General features: G+C 43.7%; 1 protein-coding gene across 1 annotated transcript in view; it reads right to left on the bottom strand.

The window, feature by feature from the left end:
- Nucleotides 1-11,674, bottom strand: part of PTPRT (protein tyrosine phosphatase receptor type T) — a 557,720-nt gene extending 546,046 nt beyond the window's left edge. The window contains exons 1-2 of the mRNA XM_042783611.1: nt 11,659-11,674; nt 11,231-11,527 (exon numbers count right to left, since the gene is read on the bottom strand). Of these exons, the coding sequence (XP_042639545.1) occupies nt 11,231-11,527; nt 11,659-11,674 (313 nt within the window). The remainder of the gene's footprint in view (nt 1-11,230; nt 11,528-11,658) is intronic.
- Between the last annotated feature and the right edge of the window lie 3,628 nt (nt 11,675-15,302).

Raw genomic sequence — 15,302 nt, forward strand, 5'->3', positions numbered from 1 at the left:
AAAAAAAAAAAAAAAGATACAGGTCCACAATTACTACACAACACCTGGCACAAGACTATTCACTGCCAGCATAATTGTGATAAGAAATGATGGAAACAACCTAAGTGTCCATAAGGCACTCTGAGTAAAACTATGGTACATCCACATAATAAACTACCACGGAGTTTAGAATAAGGAAAAATTTTTATCACTGATATGGAGTGATTACTAGGACTTACTAAGTGAATGAAAATACAGGATGCAAGGAGTATCTATTGTGCTACGTTTTATGTAAGAAAAGGGATAAAGAGGAATCTTTACTTTGTGCAGAATGAATTATAGGAAAGAAACCCAAAATGAATGAAAATGGCCGATGGGAACAGGAGGTAGGGATGGTAGCAATACTTGTCTGAATGAATCCATTTGTATGTTGTTCAGTTGGTTTTGACTCACAGCGACCCTATGCACAACACAACAAGACACTGCCCGTTCCTGTGCCAACCTCACAATCCCTGCTATGCTTGACCCATTGTCACAGCCACAAAATCTTTTTTATTTTTATTTTTTAATTTTTAAGAGTTTGTTTTACACTCGATATTACGTGTACATTTAGTTTCACTCCCCATTTACCATCCCCAACCCTAACCCAGTCTCCTCCCCTCCCAGCCCATTAACCCCCTGTCCCCATGGCCCTCATGGTTATGAGTTCCTGCTCCTGTTTGTCCTGCATTTTCTCTGTGCTAATGTTGCCCCTCTGATGCCCCATGGTCTATTGCTCCAAGGGATGCATTTCCATAGAGTATGTGGGTGTGTCACCCTGGGTTGAGTGGTATGTGTGTACATCTTGCTTATTATTGGGCTGAGAGCCAGCCCCTGGGAATGAGCTTTATTGTAAGCCCAGAATGTATCTCAGGACGACAGTATTGGGGGTCTCATCAGGCTCCATCTGACCAGTAATTCTGGTCATTATTGTTTTTGGATTCGCAGCTAAAAAATCTTTATGGAAGATTCTCCCAGGGAGAAAGGTGGGTGGGTTCAAATCACCCACCTTTTGGTTAGCATCTGTGTGCTGGACAACTGTGCCACCTTTTGAACTTTTGAACCGTGGGACTGTTGCATATTAAAAACAATGACAATAAAAAGGATGAGGAAAAAAGCAAACTCTAAAACTGAAACCAGTAGGCCTAACTGGGGATCAAATTGATAGTGTAACAAGACAGAAGAATTAAGACAAATAACTTTGGGGCACAGTGTTCTGACTACATGCCCTCAGTGTGATAAAGTCTAAGGTCAGAAAGAGTGGAAAATAAATACTTGATATAACTTAGTAGTTTTATTGTTTGTTGTTAAGATTGCTGTTGTAATTCTCAACAGTTTTGCATGCATAGCAGGATGCAGCAAATGGAAAAAAAAATATGTGGCCATTGGGAACCAGGGGTCTCACCACAGGGGAGAGATGTATGCAATGAAAGGAAGGACAGAAGAATCCTGAGGTGCTGGATTTGAATCCATATGAGCTCACGATTTAAAACGGATACATTATGTTCCCCAGCTCTGCCTACTTAAAGAGCTTAAATGTGGTAACACCCCACTGAGCACACCTGAGATGTATATCTTAGTGTCAAAATATCATTCTACTACCAGAAATCAAACTACCAGAAATTCTAAAATAAGTGGTTGATTTCAGGTCTGGGGTTAGGAAGATTACAATTGTCTAGAGTCATTTGCTGTCCAAGAAAGCAAGAAAGAGTAATGAGGATGTTTCAAAAGGACCTAGGACCCACTTGAGGGGACTCCCACTGGCCATATTTGAGACAATGTGAGGCATCAAAAAGACTAATGATAACAATGCCTTTTAATACATTGAATTAAGAAAAAATATCTATGAGTCTGGGGACACTAAAATGAGTGTGGGAACAAGCAGAAGGAAGACCTTCTATGAAGATAAAAACAAGCTAAAGCTAATAAGTGTAGGGGGAATGATAGATTTAAAAATCACCCTTTTTATTAAGCACGCACTGTAATAACTGATTCAGCAAGGATTATCAAGGAGTGCTAAAACCACCGAGTAAAATGTCACTGGGGACAGAGGATATTTATAACCTTGAAGTATCACTCCACAGATCAGCTATTAATTTACTAAGGAGAAAAAGGACTGCAGTTATAGAGGGAGGGGTTGGGTGGTCTTCATCTTTTCTATGTGACAAACATAGCATCACTAGTAGAGGGAGTCCTTGACATTATGTACCTCTTGGCATGATATGAAATCCCTGGATGGCACAAATGGCTAACACTCTCAGCTGCTAACTGAAAGGATGGCAGTTCAAGTTCATCCTGAGGTGACTTGGAAGAAAAGTCTGGTGAATCTACTTCCAAAAAATCACCCACAGGAAACACCGTGGAGCACAGTTCTACTGCGACGCAGGTAGGGTTGCCATGAGTCCAAGTTGACTTGACATCCAACTGGTTTGGACATGATACAGTAAGAAATACACATCACCATGCATGTAGTGTGTGTATGTGTGTGTGTGTGTATGCCCAAACTGTCTTATATTCTGGTTATTTCATGTCGAGTCAGGTTTAACATTATTAGAAATGTGAATGTGGACTGTTTATGAGGTTATTTGAAAATAAATGTTAAATATTTCAGATGTTATATGGTACTGTGTATTTGCAGGTTGTTGTTGTTGTTGTTACGTGCCATCGAGTCAGAGCAGACACATAGTGACCCCTCCTTGGGTTTCCGAGGCAGTATCACTACAGAAGTAGATTGAAGGTCTTTATTCTCAGGTCATGCATACATCAGATCATAGAGGCTATGTGTCATAAGTTCAGGGAAAGCCAGGACAGTTGGTTACCTGAACATAGACTTAAATATATGCATGGTTGTATGCAAATGTGAATATACTATAAATATGTGTGCACACTTGTGTGTGTATGTATGTTGTCATTAGGTGCAGTTGACTAGGCTCTGAGTCAGAGTGGCCCGTGTACGACAGAACTAAACACTGCCCAGTCCAGGGCCACCCTCATGGTCCTTGCTGTGCTTGAGCCCATCACTGCAGCCACTGTCAGTCCATCTCAATGAGGGTCTTCCCTCTTTTCACTGACCCTGTACTTTACCAAGTATGATATCCTTTTCCAGGGAATGGTCCTTTCTGACAACATCGCCAAAGGAGGTAAGATGAAGTCTGGCCATTCTGGCTTCCAAGGAGCCATTCCAGCTGCACTTCGTCCAGGACAGATTTGTTCCTTCTGTCAGTCCGTGGTATTTTCAGTATTCTTTGCCAACCCCACAGTTCAAAACCATCAACTCTTTTCCAGTCTTCCTTATTCATTCTCCAGCTTTCACATGCATATGAGCAGTTGAAAATACCATGGTTTGGGTCAGGCACAACTTAGTCTTCAAAGTGACATCTTTGCTCTTCAGCACTTTAAGACCTTTTGAAGCAGATTTACCCAGTGCAAAAAGATGTCTGATTTATTGACTTCTGCTTTCATGGGTGTTGATTATGAATCCAAATAATATGAAGTCTTTGGCAACTTCAGTCCTTTGTCCATTTATCATGATACTGCTTATCGGTCCAGTTGTGAGGATTGTTGTTTTCTTTATGTTGAGGTGCAATCCATACTGCAGTCTGTTGTCTTTAATCTTCATCAGTAAGTGCTTCAAGCTGTCTTCACATTCAGCAAGTAGGGTTGTGTCATCTGCATATTGCAGGTTGTTAATGAGTCTTCCCCCAATCTTGATGCTGTGTAATTCTTCATATAGTCCAGCTTCTCAGATTATTTGCTCAGCATGCAGATAGAACAAGTAGGATGAAAGGATACAACCCTGACACACTCCCTTCCTGATTTAAACCATGAAGCATTCCCATGTTCTGTTAGAACAACAGCCTATGTATAGGTTCCTCATGAGCATGACTAAGTGTTCTAGAATTCCCATTCTTTGTAATGTTATCCATAATTTGTTATGAGCCACATAGTCAAATGTTTTGCATAGTCAATAAAACATAATATCTTTCTGGTATCCTTTGCTTTCAACCAAGATCCATCTGACTTGAGCAATGATATCCTGCATTCCATGTCCTCTTGAATCCAGCTTGCAATTCTAGAATTTCCCTGTCAATATATTGCTGTAACCATTTTTGAATTATCTTCAGCAAAATTTTATTTGCACATGATATTAATGATATTGTTTGATAATTTCCATATTCTGTTGAATTATCTTTCTTTGGAATGGGTACAACTATGGATCTCTTCTAGTCAGTTGACCAAGTAGCTGTCTTCCAAATTTCTTGGCATAAATGAGTATGTACCTCCAGTGCAGTATCCATTTTTTTCCCCAAAACATCTTGAGAGGTATTTTGTCGATTCCTGGAGCCTTTTTTTATTGCCAATTCCTTCAGTGCAGCTTTGACTTCTGCCTTCACTACCATCAGTTCTTGATCATATGCCACCTCCTGAAATAGTTGAATATCAACCAGTTCATTTTTTGTTTAGTGACTTTGTGTATTCCTTCCATCTTCTTTTGATGCTTCCAGCATCATTCAGTACTTTGCCTAAGGAATTTTCAATATTGAAACTCGAGGCTTGAATTTTTTTTTTTCAGTTTTTTCAGCTTGAGAAACACTAAGCATGTTCTTCCCTTTGGTTTTCTAACTCCAAGTCTTTGCACATATCATTGTAATACTTTACTTTGTCTATTCAAGCTGTTCTTTGAAATCTTCTGTTCAGTTCTTTTATCTTGTCTTGTCTTCTGTTTGCTTTAGCTACTCTACATTCAAGAGCAAATTTTAGAGTCCTTCTGGCATCCATTTTGATCTTTTCTTCCTTTCCTGTCTTTTAAGTGATCTTTTGCTTTTGTTCATGTATGATATTCTTTATGTCATCCCACAACTCGTAGTTATTGGTGTTCAGTGCATCAAATCCATTCTTCAGATGGTCTCTAAATTCAGGTGGGATATAATCAAGGTCATATTTTTGCTCTTTTGGACTTGTCTTCAGCTTCAACTTGAACTTGCATATGAGCAGTTGATGGTCTGTTGTAGTTAGCTTCTGGCCTTGTTTGGACTGAAGATATTGAGCTTGTCCATTGCCTCTTTCCACAGATGTAGTTGATCTGATTCCTGCATATTCCATCTGGTGAGGTTCATGTGTATAGCTGCTGGAAAACACGTATTTGCAATGAATAAGTTGTTGGTCTTGCAAAATTCTATCATGTGATCTCCAGTGTCATTTCTGTCATGAAGACCATATTTTGCAACTAACCATGATTCTTGTTTCCAGCTTCCACATTCCAATCACCAGCAGTAATCAATACATCTTGAATTGCATGTTTAATCAGTTTCAGATTGCAAAAGTTCATAAAAAATCTTCAATTTCTTCATCTTTTGCTTTAGCAGTCAGTGCATAAATTTGCACAATAGTAGTATTAACTGGTTTTCCTTATAGGCACATGGATATTATCCTTTCTCTAACAGCTTTGTACTTCAGGATAGATCTTGAACCATTCTTTGTGGTGATGAATGCGATGCCATTCCTTTTTAATCAATCATTCCTGGCATAGTAGATTATATGGTTCTATTTCAAAATGGCCTAAACCAGTCGATGTCAGCTCATTCATGCCTAGCACATTGATCTTTATCCAATCCATTTCATTTTTGACAACTTCCAATTTTCCTACATTCATCCTTTCTACATTCTATGTTCAAATTATTAATGGATGTTTGCAGCTATTTCTTCCCATTTTGAGTCATGCCACATTAGCAAATGAAGGTCCTGAAAGCTTTACTCCATGCACGTCATTAAGATCAACTCTACTTTGAGGAGGTAGCCCTTCCCTGGTTGTATTCTGAATGCCTTCTGACCTAAGGGGCTCATCTTCCAGCATTATACTGGACAGTGTTTCAGGGCTATTTATAAAGTTTTCCAGTAATATATCAGATAGTGTTTCACTGCTATTCACAAGGTTTTCATGGGCCAATTCTTTGAGAAATGGATAGTCCCTTCCTTCTTCCCACTCTTAGTCTAGAAGCTCTGTGGAAACCTGTCCACCACAGGTGACCCTGCTGGTATTTGAAATACCAGTGGCATTGTCTGCAGCCTCACAGCAACACACAAGCCACCACGGTATGACAAACTGACAGACAAGTGGTTGGTGTAGGTATACATCTGTGTATGTATGTATATGCATTTGTATATCTACACATGTGTGTGTATTGAAATAATTTTATCATAAAAGTGTTTTCTTTATTTTATTGGCATGTTGTTGTTGTTATGTGCCATCGAGTCAGACGCAACTCATAGGGACCCCTCCTTGTGTTTCCGAGGCAGTATCACTATGGAAGTAGATTGCCCCATTGTCCTTCCGAGGAGTGGCTGGTGGGTTTGAACCGCCAGCCTTCTGATTAGCAGTCAAGTGCCTTAGGCACTATGCTACCAGAGCTACCTTTTATTGGCATAGTTATTACATTTGAGTTCGCTGTTTTTCATTTTCCTGTGGAGTATTTTGAGGCTTAGTATTTCCTGGTGTATATGTTTCATGTAAATATAGTGAGCTATTAATGAATGCTGAATCTAGGTGAAGGGCTTTTAGGTCTTCTTTGTACCACTCTTTTAGTTTTTCTATGGCTTTGAAACATTTCCAAAGGAAATCTCGGGCAGAGAGTACATGTTGTTGGATAGAATGTCCCCAGCTTGGTGCCTATTGTAGCATCGCTGCGTGGTTAATGGCAGGCGACATGAGATCACCACTGCCATGGTGTTCATCTGTTCAATTTCACCATCTTGGCTGTGCTTTGGATAGTTAAAGGTTGAGAAGTAACCACTAAGTAAGTGAGCTATGGAATTGTCTGTGACATTTGCAGGAAAGGGGAACATGAAATGCCCTTTTAGTCTCCCACCAACAGCTGCTCCCCGGATGAAGCAGCGGCACGTGGTGGCTACAAGCCTATCTCTCCAGCAGCGGATTGCTTTGCGGGCCCTCAAAGGCACTGGGGTGCTGAAATTACAAATTCTACAAATTCCCCAGAAGACAATTTTGTAGCTCTCATGAAAGCAGCATGAATCCAGTCAGCTCAATCTGAGAGGCTGCTCTTTGGCTCCCTGAGGGGAGTTTCAATTAATCAAGGAGAGCTATGCTCCATCCTCAGCTTATCCTGAAGGTGGATGAGATCCCCAGCAAACAAACAGTGCCTCCTGCCTTCACTTGAGGAAGAATGGAAACTAATCCTAGTCCACAGGAAGTGCCTGCATTCTTCTGAGACTGCCTTCTGTCCCGTGGTTCCTGAGGTGTGGCTTCAGCTCTGAGAACTGGTGTCTTGCATGGCTGGTGTCTTTAATGTGATAATGTCCACATACCTCGGTAGAGTAGGAGTTGATGTTTTATTAATAGTGTTTAATTAAATTTTAATTCCAAAGGATTGCTGTTCTCACATTGTTTTGATAAAGGCTTGTGGTTTTTCTGCACTACCCCCCCCCACACACACACCCCTAGTAACAAGGAGGAGAACGGGATGTTTTGGGAGAAGGGGAGGCATGCTGTGAAGATGGGACTTGGGATTTGCTGTCACATAGGCAATGCTCAGAAAGTAGGCTGAGAGCTGGGAACTCAATGCTCTGAACTGCTCATTGTTCAAACCCTCCCATCTGTCTCCTAAGTCCTGAATTTTGATGCAGGTTTTCACCACTAGTTACCTCATATTCTAACAAATAGGGGTTTCCTGTGAACACCTGTGTTCTGGTTACCTAGTACCACTCTGACAAGAATATACCACAAATGGGATGGCTTGAACAAACGGGAGTTTATTCTCTTACAATTTGGAGGCTTTAAATCCAAGTTCAAAAGGCCAGGCTAGAGGCTGTGTGAAAAAGTCCCTCGAGCTTGGGCTTCAGCTCTGTCTCTTGCTCCCGGCCTACTGAAGCTAGGGGCACCTCTTCACTCAGGCAGATACTGGCTGCTGAGGCTAACAAGCCCAAGGTCAACAAATAAAATGTCACAGTTCTGATGTTACCAAACCATGTGGCAGGCCATTAATTCAAGTCCATTGTAAGTCCCAAGGCTGGCAGAGCAAGGCAGGCTGCTGAACAACGACATGGCTACATGCAGGCACTTTTGTCAAGATGTGTTTTGTCTGTGATTTAATGTAAATGTAATAGCTACATTTATTGAAAGCTGGCAGTCTACCAGGCATTATTCCAATTCCTATGTATACCATCCTTTTCAATCTTCACATGCCATAGGCTAGAGACTATCCCCAAGGGTTCTCCTTATATACAGGAAGCAGACCACATCCCAAAGGCAGCTACTCAGCTGCTTGTGGTAGATCCCACCATGGAGTTGATTGCCAGTCTCATCAAGGGGAATAACTACCACTAGCAGCCCAGCCATTCAACCAGGCCCAGCCAAGTTGACGTACAAATTTAACTACCACAACCTGTCACTGAACTATCCTCCTTGCCTCTGTTGTTTTCTCTCACATCAGGCACTGAGGACACTGCCATTCCTTGAGAAGGCCATGTTGTATTTTCTACAACCAGTTAGAGTGGATGTCTAGAGCTCTGCAGAGCTTTCGCAGGACCACTGGGTAGTTTTTAGGTTGCTTGTGCTAGAGGCTCTTTCATCAAGATGTACTTTGTCTGTGATTTGATGCAAATGTAATAGCTACATTTATTGAAATCTGGCAGTCTACCAGGCATTATTCCAATTCCTGTATATACTGTCCTTTTCAATCCTTACAGTAATCTACAAGGTGTAGGTATTATTATTCCATTCTATAGGTAGGGAAACAAAGGCACCGAGAGGCTAAGCATCTTGGCTCCTGGCATGGGTGGTTCCAGAGTCTGCCTTTTCCAACAGTGCATTACAACCCAGCTGGAACAAGGGGCTGAAATTTTGAAACATCAGAGCCAGCTCTAGGGAAAGATCTAGAAGCCTTCCCAGAAACCATGCAGCATGATTCTAGAGCCACAGTCTGGGTTGCTAATAGAACTGTGGTCTGGAGAGTTAATGAATGATAATGATAATGAAAGAATGATAATGATAATGATAGAATGAAGGCAAGATGAGATGCCCAACTCTCTTTTTTGGACGGGGATGGGTTCACAGGAAGCAGAGCATTCAGACCTACTAGAGAAGTGAAGCTGGGCGTGAGCGGAGAGCTATACCCACAGAGGACTGACTGAGGTTCTTTGCAAAACCAGGTAGGGAGCCCAGGTGACAGGGTAGGTCCCCATTGCTGCTGCTACCTCCAAAGATGTCCAAAGCATGGCATACAGGGGCTATGGAGAGAGTAGATGCAAGTGTGAATTTGAAGGGGGCCAAGGAGGTAGTAAAGCAGACGATGTAAAACTTCCAGTTCGAGGAAAGGACTGGTGGGAAATGAGAATCAGGCAACACAGGCCAGCACTCTTTCCTCTGTCTTCTTGAGGGGCTATGTAGATGAAGATGTGGCTTTGGAACCCATCAGGGACCCCAAGGCAGGGCTCCTAGGAGCTTGCTCATGTGATATGAGACGACCAGAGGGATTGCCACTGCAGAGGCTTTGTCCTGAGGCTCCAGAGACTAAGCTGGGTCAGGTGAGGCATTTGCCCATGTGGGGGATAGTGGCAGAGCTCTGTCAACATCCCTTTGCATCCCTTCATTGTCCTTTGCCTACATAAGCAGAGAGACAGAAGTTCTGAGAATTTATCTACTCCTTGCCATCCCAACCCTGAAGTATTGGCTGACATTGCCCTTCCCTCAGACTTGGAACAACTTAGAAGCACAGTTATCCTGCAGGGCTCCCCTTCAGCTCAGGTTGCAGTCACCCATTGTTGGGCTTGGCCTAGAGTGGCATCTTTGCCTGCTGTCCTCCTTTTTCTTGCCCCTTTCCCTGTCCTGCTTCTCCCATTCCTCTCCCAGTCTCCCCTGGAAAAACTTCCTTAATCAAATGCTTGCACACAATCTCTCTTCTCAGTCTGATTCTGGGAAACTAACAATAGATACTCCAGAAGGCCAGAGACAGCCAGGTTGGAGGAAGAGTCCAAACATGGCCATGGAAGAGAAGAGAGTCCTACCACAAGCAGATTCTATCCACCCATAAGGAAGCTAGCTGTTGTGTGGAAGTTACGTGCTAACAGCATTGGGACCCTGGGAAGGCACACTTCACTCTGCAGCAGTCAGGGAGAGTTTCTTGGAGGAAATAATACCTGAACAAAGTCTTGAAAGATTAACACCATTTGTACTGCAAACATGGAGGGAGGGAGGGAGGGGTCATTCCAAGCAAGGGAAATGACAGAGGAGGAGGAGTTACACATTCTGTGAAGCAAAAGTGGTTCCATACTCTTGGAGTCTAAGTTACAAAGGGAGGGTGGTGCAAATGGTTAGCATCATTGGCTGCTAACTCAAAGGTTGGAGGTTTGAGTCTACTCAGAGACACCTTGGATTAAAATCCTGGTCATCTATGTTTGAAAATCTGTGACTGAAAAGTCTTTGGGACCACAGTTCTACTCTGACACACCTGGGGTCACTGTGAGTTGGTAAAGTTAAGGGTAATGCTGAAAGATGACCTGCAGGAAGCTGACTCAACAGAAGCTTGTGGGTGGGAGAAGTGAGGGGCTTCTAGGCTGATGTCAGGTCTCGATCTTGAGCTACTTGGGACCCCAGGACAAAACCTCTGCAGTGGCAATCGCTCTGGTAGTCTTGTATCACATGAGCGAGCTCCAAGGAGCCCTGCCTTGGGGTCTCTTGAGCTCCCCTGAGATGTGGGGAGCACAAGGAGACCAGTCAGGGTAGAAAAGGACATTCAGTTTTGGATACGCTGAGTGTGAGATACCTGTGGGACATCCAGGTGAATATTTGGTTCTGAAGCCATCCAATGTGTGTGTTGAGCTCTTTATTTTTTAATTTTTAATTTAATTATAGAGTTGTCTGGCTTCCAGACTCATATGCTTAAACAGTATGATAGAGTATTTCCCTTTTGTGGGTCATCAGTGTGGATACAGAAGTGGTATGAAGTGGGAAAGGGGGTACAGAAGGCTCAAATGCAAGCACGCATCTATGGCAAAGCTGCTTGTCCACAAGGACAGTGCCCCCTGGAGCTGTACAAGGCACAGCCAGCATGGTTCTCATTGGAGACCTTGAAAAGAAGGCAGCTATAGAGGGGAAGAGTAAAGACATGAGAAAAATAAAAAGCTTGCTCAGGAATAGGAGTGACCCCTGAACAGGTTCTCCATTCCTGCCCCCAGTTAAGCTCGTGCCCTTGCTCACCGTCCTCCTCTGTCTGTACTACCAGCTCCTCGCTCTCCATCCGGCCTTCAGGGTTGGACAGCAGAAGCCGCAGCCGGATGGTCATGAAGGGGCGCAGGCCCCGCAGGGTGTAGTGGGAGGACGTCTGGATGACCTCCTCGGCCTCGTACTGCTGCTGGTTGAACACATACTGGTACTGCACTGTGAGGTTATAGCTGTGGCAACGGGTCACTGCGTAGCCAAAGGGTTCCCACTGCAGGGTCAGCTGCCGTGCTCGGATGTCCACAATCTCCACGTTCTGTGGGCCGTGCACTGGGTCTGCAAGACACACACACAAAACACAGGCTCTTAGGGGAGGTATCAGGAAGGCAGGGTGGGTGCCCTCTAGTAGATTACAGTGCACTGGAATTGGGCAGACAGATTTTCCAGGCTTAGCTGAACAACTCAACTGCAGCCTCCATGCATATTTGCCACATGGAGTATAATTTAATTAACGTTTTTCTTTAAATCAATTTCTTCCTTATTTAAATGCATGCATTGAAAAGAAAACATAATTCCATCTATAGAGAAAACACAAACCACTTGACACTAATCATGTACACCATAAAAATAAAAGCAAGATTGGTGACTGCCAGGAGCTGGAGGCCATGGGGATATGGTATGACTGCCTAATGAGTATAGGGTTTCCTTGTGGGGCGATGAAAACATGTGAGTATTGGAGGTGGTGGCAGCCAATACTATGAATCTACTAAATGCCACTTAAGTGTTCACTGTAAAATAGTTCATTTTGTTATGTGACTTTCACCTCAATTTTAAAGTTAAAAGGGTGAAATATATGCAAAATTGTAAAAAATGTTTAAAGTTTCCTCAACAGCACACACATAACTCTTTAGCATATTCTGATTTGGAAGGCTGCCCGTGTTCTGAACCACCTCTGTGCGTTGATCCAGCCACAAGTTAGAGAGCCTACTGCCATCCAGTCGATTCTGACTCATAGCAACCCCCGTATAGGGTTTCCAAGGCTGAGAATCTTTATGGAAACAGACTGTCTCATCTTTCTCCCATGGAGCGAGCAGTTGGTAGGTTCGAACCACCACCAGCCTCTTGGTTAGCAAGCAAATACCTTACCACAGTGCCACCAGAGCAAGTTGGAGAGTAGCTGCCTTTCCCCCCTATTTTGCCCTGTAGAAGCTATAGAATCCTGCTAAGTTAAGTAATCTCTTTGGGTCCACTCTCCCCTGGGAAAATCAGCCTCCCACTTCAGTTAGCAACAACGAGGTGCACAAGCTGGCAATGGAGACACCTTCCTTGATCCACAGCAGCCAGCCTATACAGGTGGCCACCATGACTTGTTGACTGCCTTGGAATTCCCTTTTCATTGACAATCTGTGCCACTGTTTCCTAGACTCCTGAGTCCATCCTCATCGCTGCTTTTCCTCCTGTCAACTTTCTTCCAAATAGCTCGTCCAGAAACATCTTTCTAAAAGCAGATCTGGTTATGTCGTCTTACCACAACCCTGCCTCCCACCGCCACCCCTCCCCCTGCCACTAACCTTGACCATGTTGTTGTTGTTATGTGCCATCGAGTCGGCCCTGACTCATAGAGACCCCTCCTTGGGTTTACAAGGTGGTATCACTGCGGATGGAAGTAGATGCCCAACCTTCCTTCCGAGGAGTGGCTGGTGGGTTTGAACCACCAGCCTTCTGGTTAGCAGTCAAATGCCTTAGGCACTGTGCTACCAGAGCTTCTCCCACCTTGACCATAAATCCTCCATATCCACGCATTGGCTGTGTCTCACTATACACACTCTGTTTATATTTAATAGATGTTCTATATAAAACAGATCCTAATAAACAATTTGATTTTCGAAATACCCACACATAAAGGTACTGTACATTAAGGTTTAAGCATTTGTTATGAGGGAAGCTAGCATCTTTTGTGTAAAACAGTCCTATGAAGTTTTATGCCAGACTCTCTGAGCTGAGAGTAAGTAGTTAAGCATAGGTTGGAGAGAGACAGCCTCCATCCCACCACCACCATTTTGCCCCACAGTAGCTATAAGATCATGCCAAATTATGGAACCTCTTTGAGTGTCTTTTTTTTTTTTCAAATCTGAAAAACAGTGATAATCATAGTACCTATCTCCTGGGGGAGTTAAATGAGATACTGCTTGCCAAACAGTTGGAGTTGCACCTGGAACTTCCTGAGCACTTGCTACATAGTAACTGGTGTTTTTGAAGTAGTAAGAATGATACGCTCTAATCGTGCTTCCTATGCAGTATCTATCCTTCTGTTCTGAACAATTTATAAGTGGCAGTGCCAGGACTCCAGGAGGGGTGCAAAATGAAGGGCTAGGTTTCCATCATCTCTCTGGTCCCCTCAGAACATTTAGGGGTAGGCTACCTCTGTGCCAAGGCAGCAATAAGAAAGAAGGTGGGGAGCTCAAGGTATCATCTGAGTTCCCCGATCTTTCCCTATGGGGGACAAAGGTCCTGTAATTGACGCCTGACCCTTGCCATGGTTTTCACTTTGAATGATCCCCTTGAAAGAAAGTCAGCCCCAGAGCTGCTCATGAGGCTGCGAGTTTCAGGTTGCTGGGGAGAGTGGGCATCTCGGCCTTAGATCAGCTGAGTTGACAGCCACTCAGAGAATCCAATGACTCCTGTGAACATGTCCTTTGTGTAAAGGAAGGCAGTGTCCTAAGAGCAAAGTGGTGATACTGGAAAGGTGACATCGAGTGAGCTGTTGCTTGTGGCCCACTCCTACGCTGCGCTGAGTCCAGGTGGAAGGGGATGGGGGTGGGAAGGAAGTACAGTCCCCATACTTGGAGGGTAGGATTCCACCTGGCTGCTGCTTGGCTAGGAGACTCATGCAGTGAAGGCTAAATGAGAATAAATGGACAAACACAGGGAAAGCGAGAAGTGGCCAGCCTGGCCTGTTGTTGTTATGTGCCGTGGAGTCAGACCCGACTCATAGTGACCCTTCTTTGGGTTTCTGAGGCAGTATCACTCCAGAAGTATATTGCCCAACCTTCCTTCTGAGGAGTGGCTGGTGGGTTTGAACTGCCAGTCTTCTGGTTAGCGATCAAATGTCTTAGGTATTATGCCACCAGAGCTCCTCAGCCTGGCCTAGCGGGAGCCATTTCCTCAACCAGATACCAGAATTCTCCAGAAAGGAGGCTGCCCATCCCTGCTCATCCCTTTTAAGTTCAAGGAGGTACCTGGGTGGTGTAAATGATTTCCTTTCCAAATACTAACCTAAAGGTCGTTGGTCTGAGAAGCGACCCAGAGGTGCCACAAAAGGAAGTCCTGGTGATCTGCTTCTGTAAAGACTATAGCTAAGAAAGATCCATGGAATTCAGTTCTACTCTGTAACACATGGGGTTGCCAGGCATCAAAATCAACTCGACAGCATTGGGTTTGGGTTTGGTTTTTAAGTCCAGGCTAAGGCCACATCTCATCAAACATGTTAAATTATATCATATCTTCTGTGAGAATAACTTTGGAGATCTCTATTATGCCCTTTAGGAGCTCTGTGGTATAGTGGCTAAGGCATTTGACTGCTAACCCAAGGGGTTCGTGGTTCAATCCCACCCAATGAGGTTGCTGTGAGTTGGAATTGACTCTATAGCAGTGGGTTTGGCTTTTTGGTTTTACTATGTCCTTTAAAGCACAAACAATTAAAGCCAAGTAGCACGTATGGCACACCAGTCATAGTGCTAGGTTTCAGGACCCAAACCACCCAGAAAGGGAGACATGGCCAACCCCACTTCACAGGTGAATAAATGTAGACTTAGGTTGAAAAATTGTGTAGAGTAGCAAGGCTAGTAAGTGGCTAAGTGAGGTTTTGAACTTGTGTCTGTCTGATTTCTACTGTGCAGAGTATAAAGACATGCCTGGCCAGAGGGGGCTGGAAAGAGTGTTTTGGTTGGATCTTTGTTGACACTTAGGAGAACCAATGCCAGCTTCTCTCCTTCTCTCATTTACTCTGCTGCTCCTGCCTTTCCTCCAGCTCATGTTCTTAGCAATTCCTTCTTATGTTCGCAGCCACAGTTTATGTTGCCTTCTCTGTGGGAACTTACCCTTGAGCCCG

The sequence above is a fragment of the Orycteropus afer genome, unplaced genomic scaffold (assembly GCF_000298275.1).
Source record: "Orycteropus afer afer isolate SDZICR_OR568_19922 unplaced genomic scaffold, OryAfe1.0 scaffold00020, whole genome shotgun sequence".
Lineage (NCBI taxonomy): Eukaryota > Metazoa > Chordata > Mammalia > Tubulidentata > Orycteropodidae > Orycteropus > Orycteropus afer.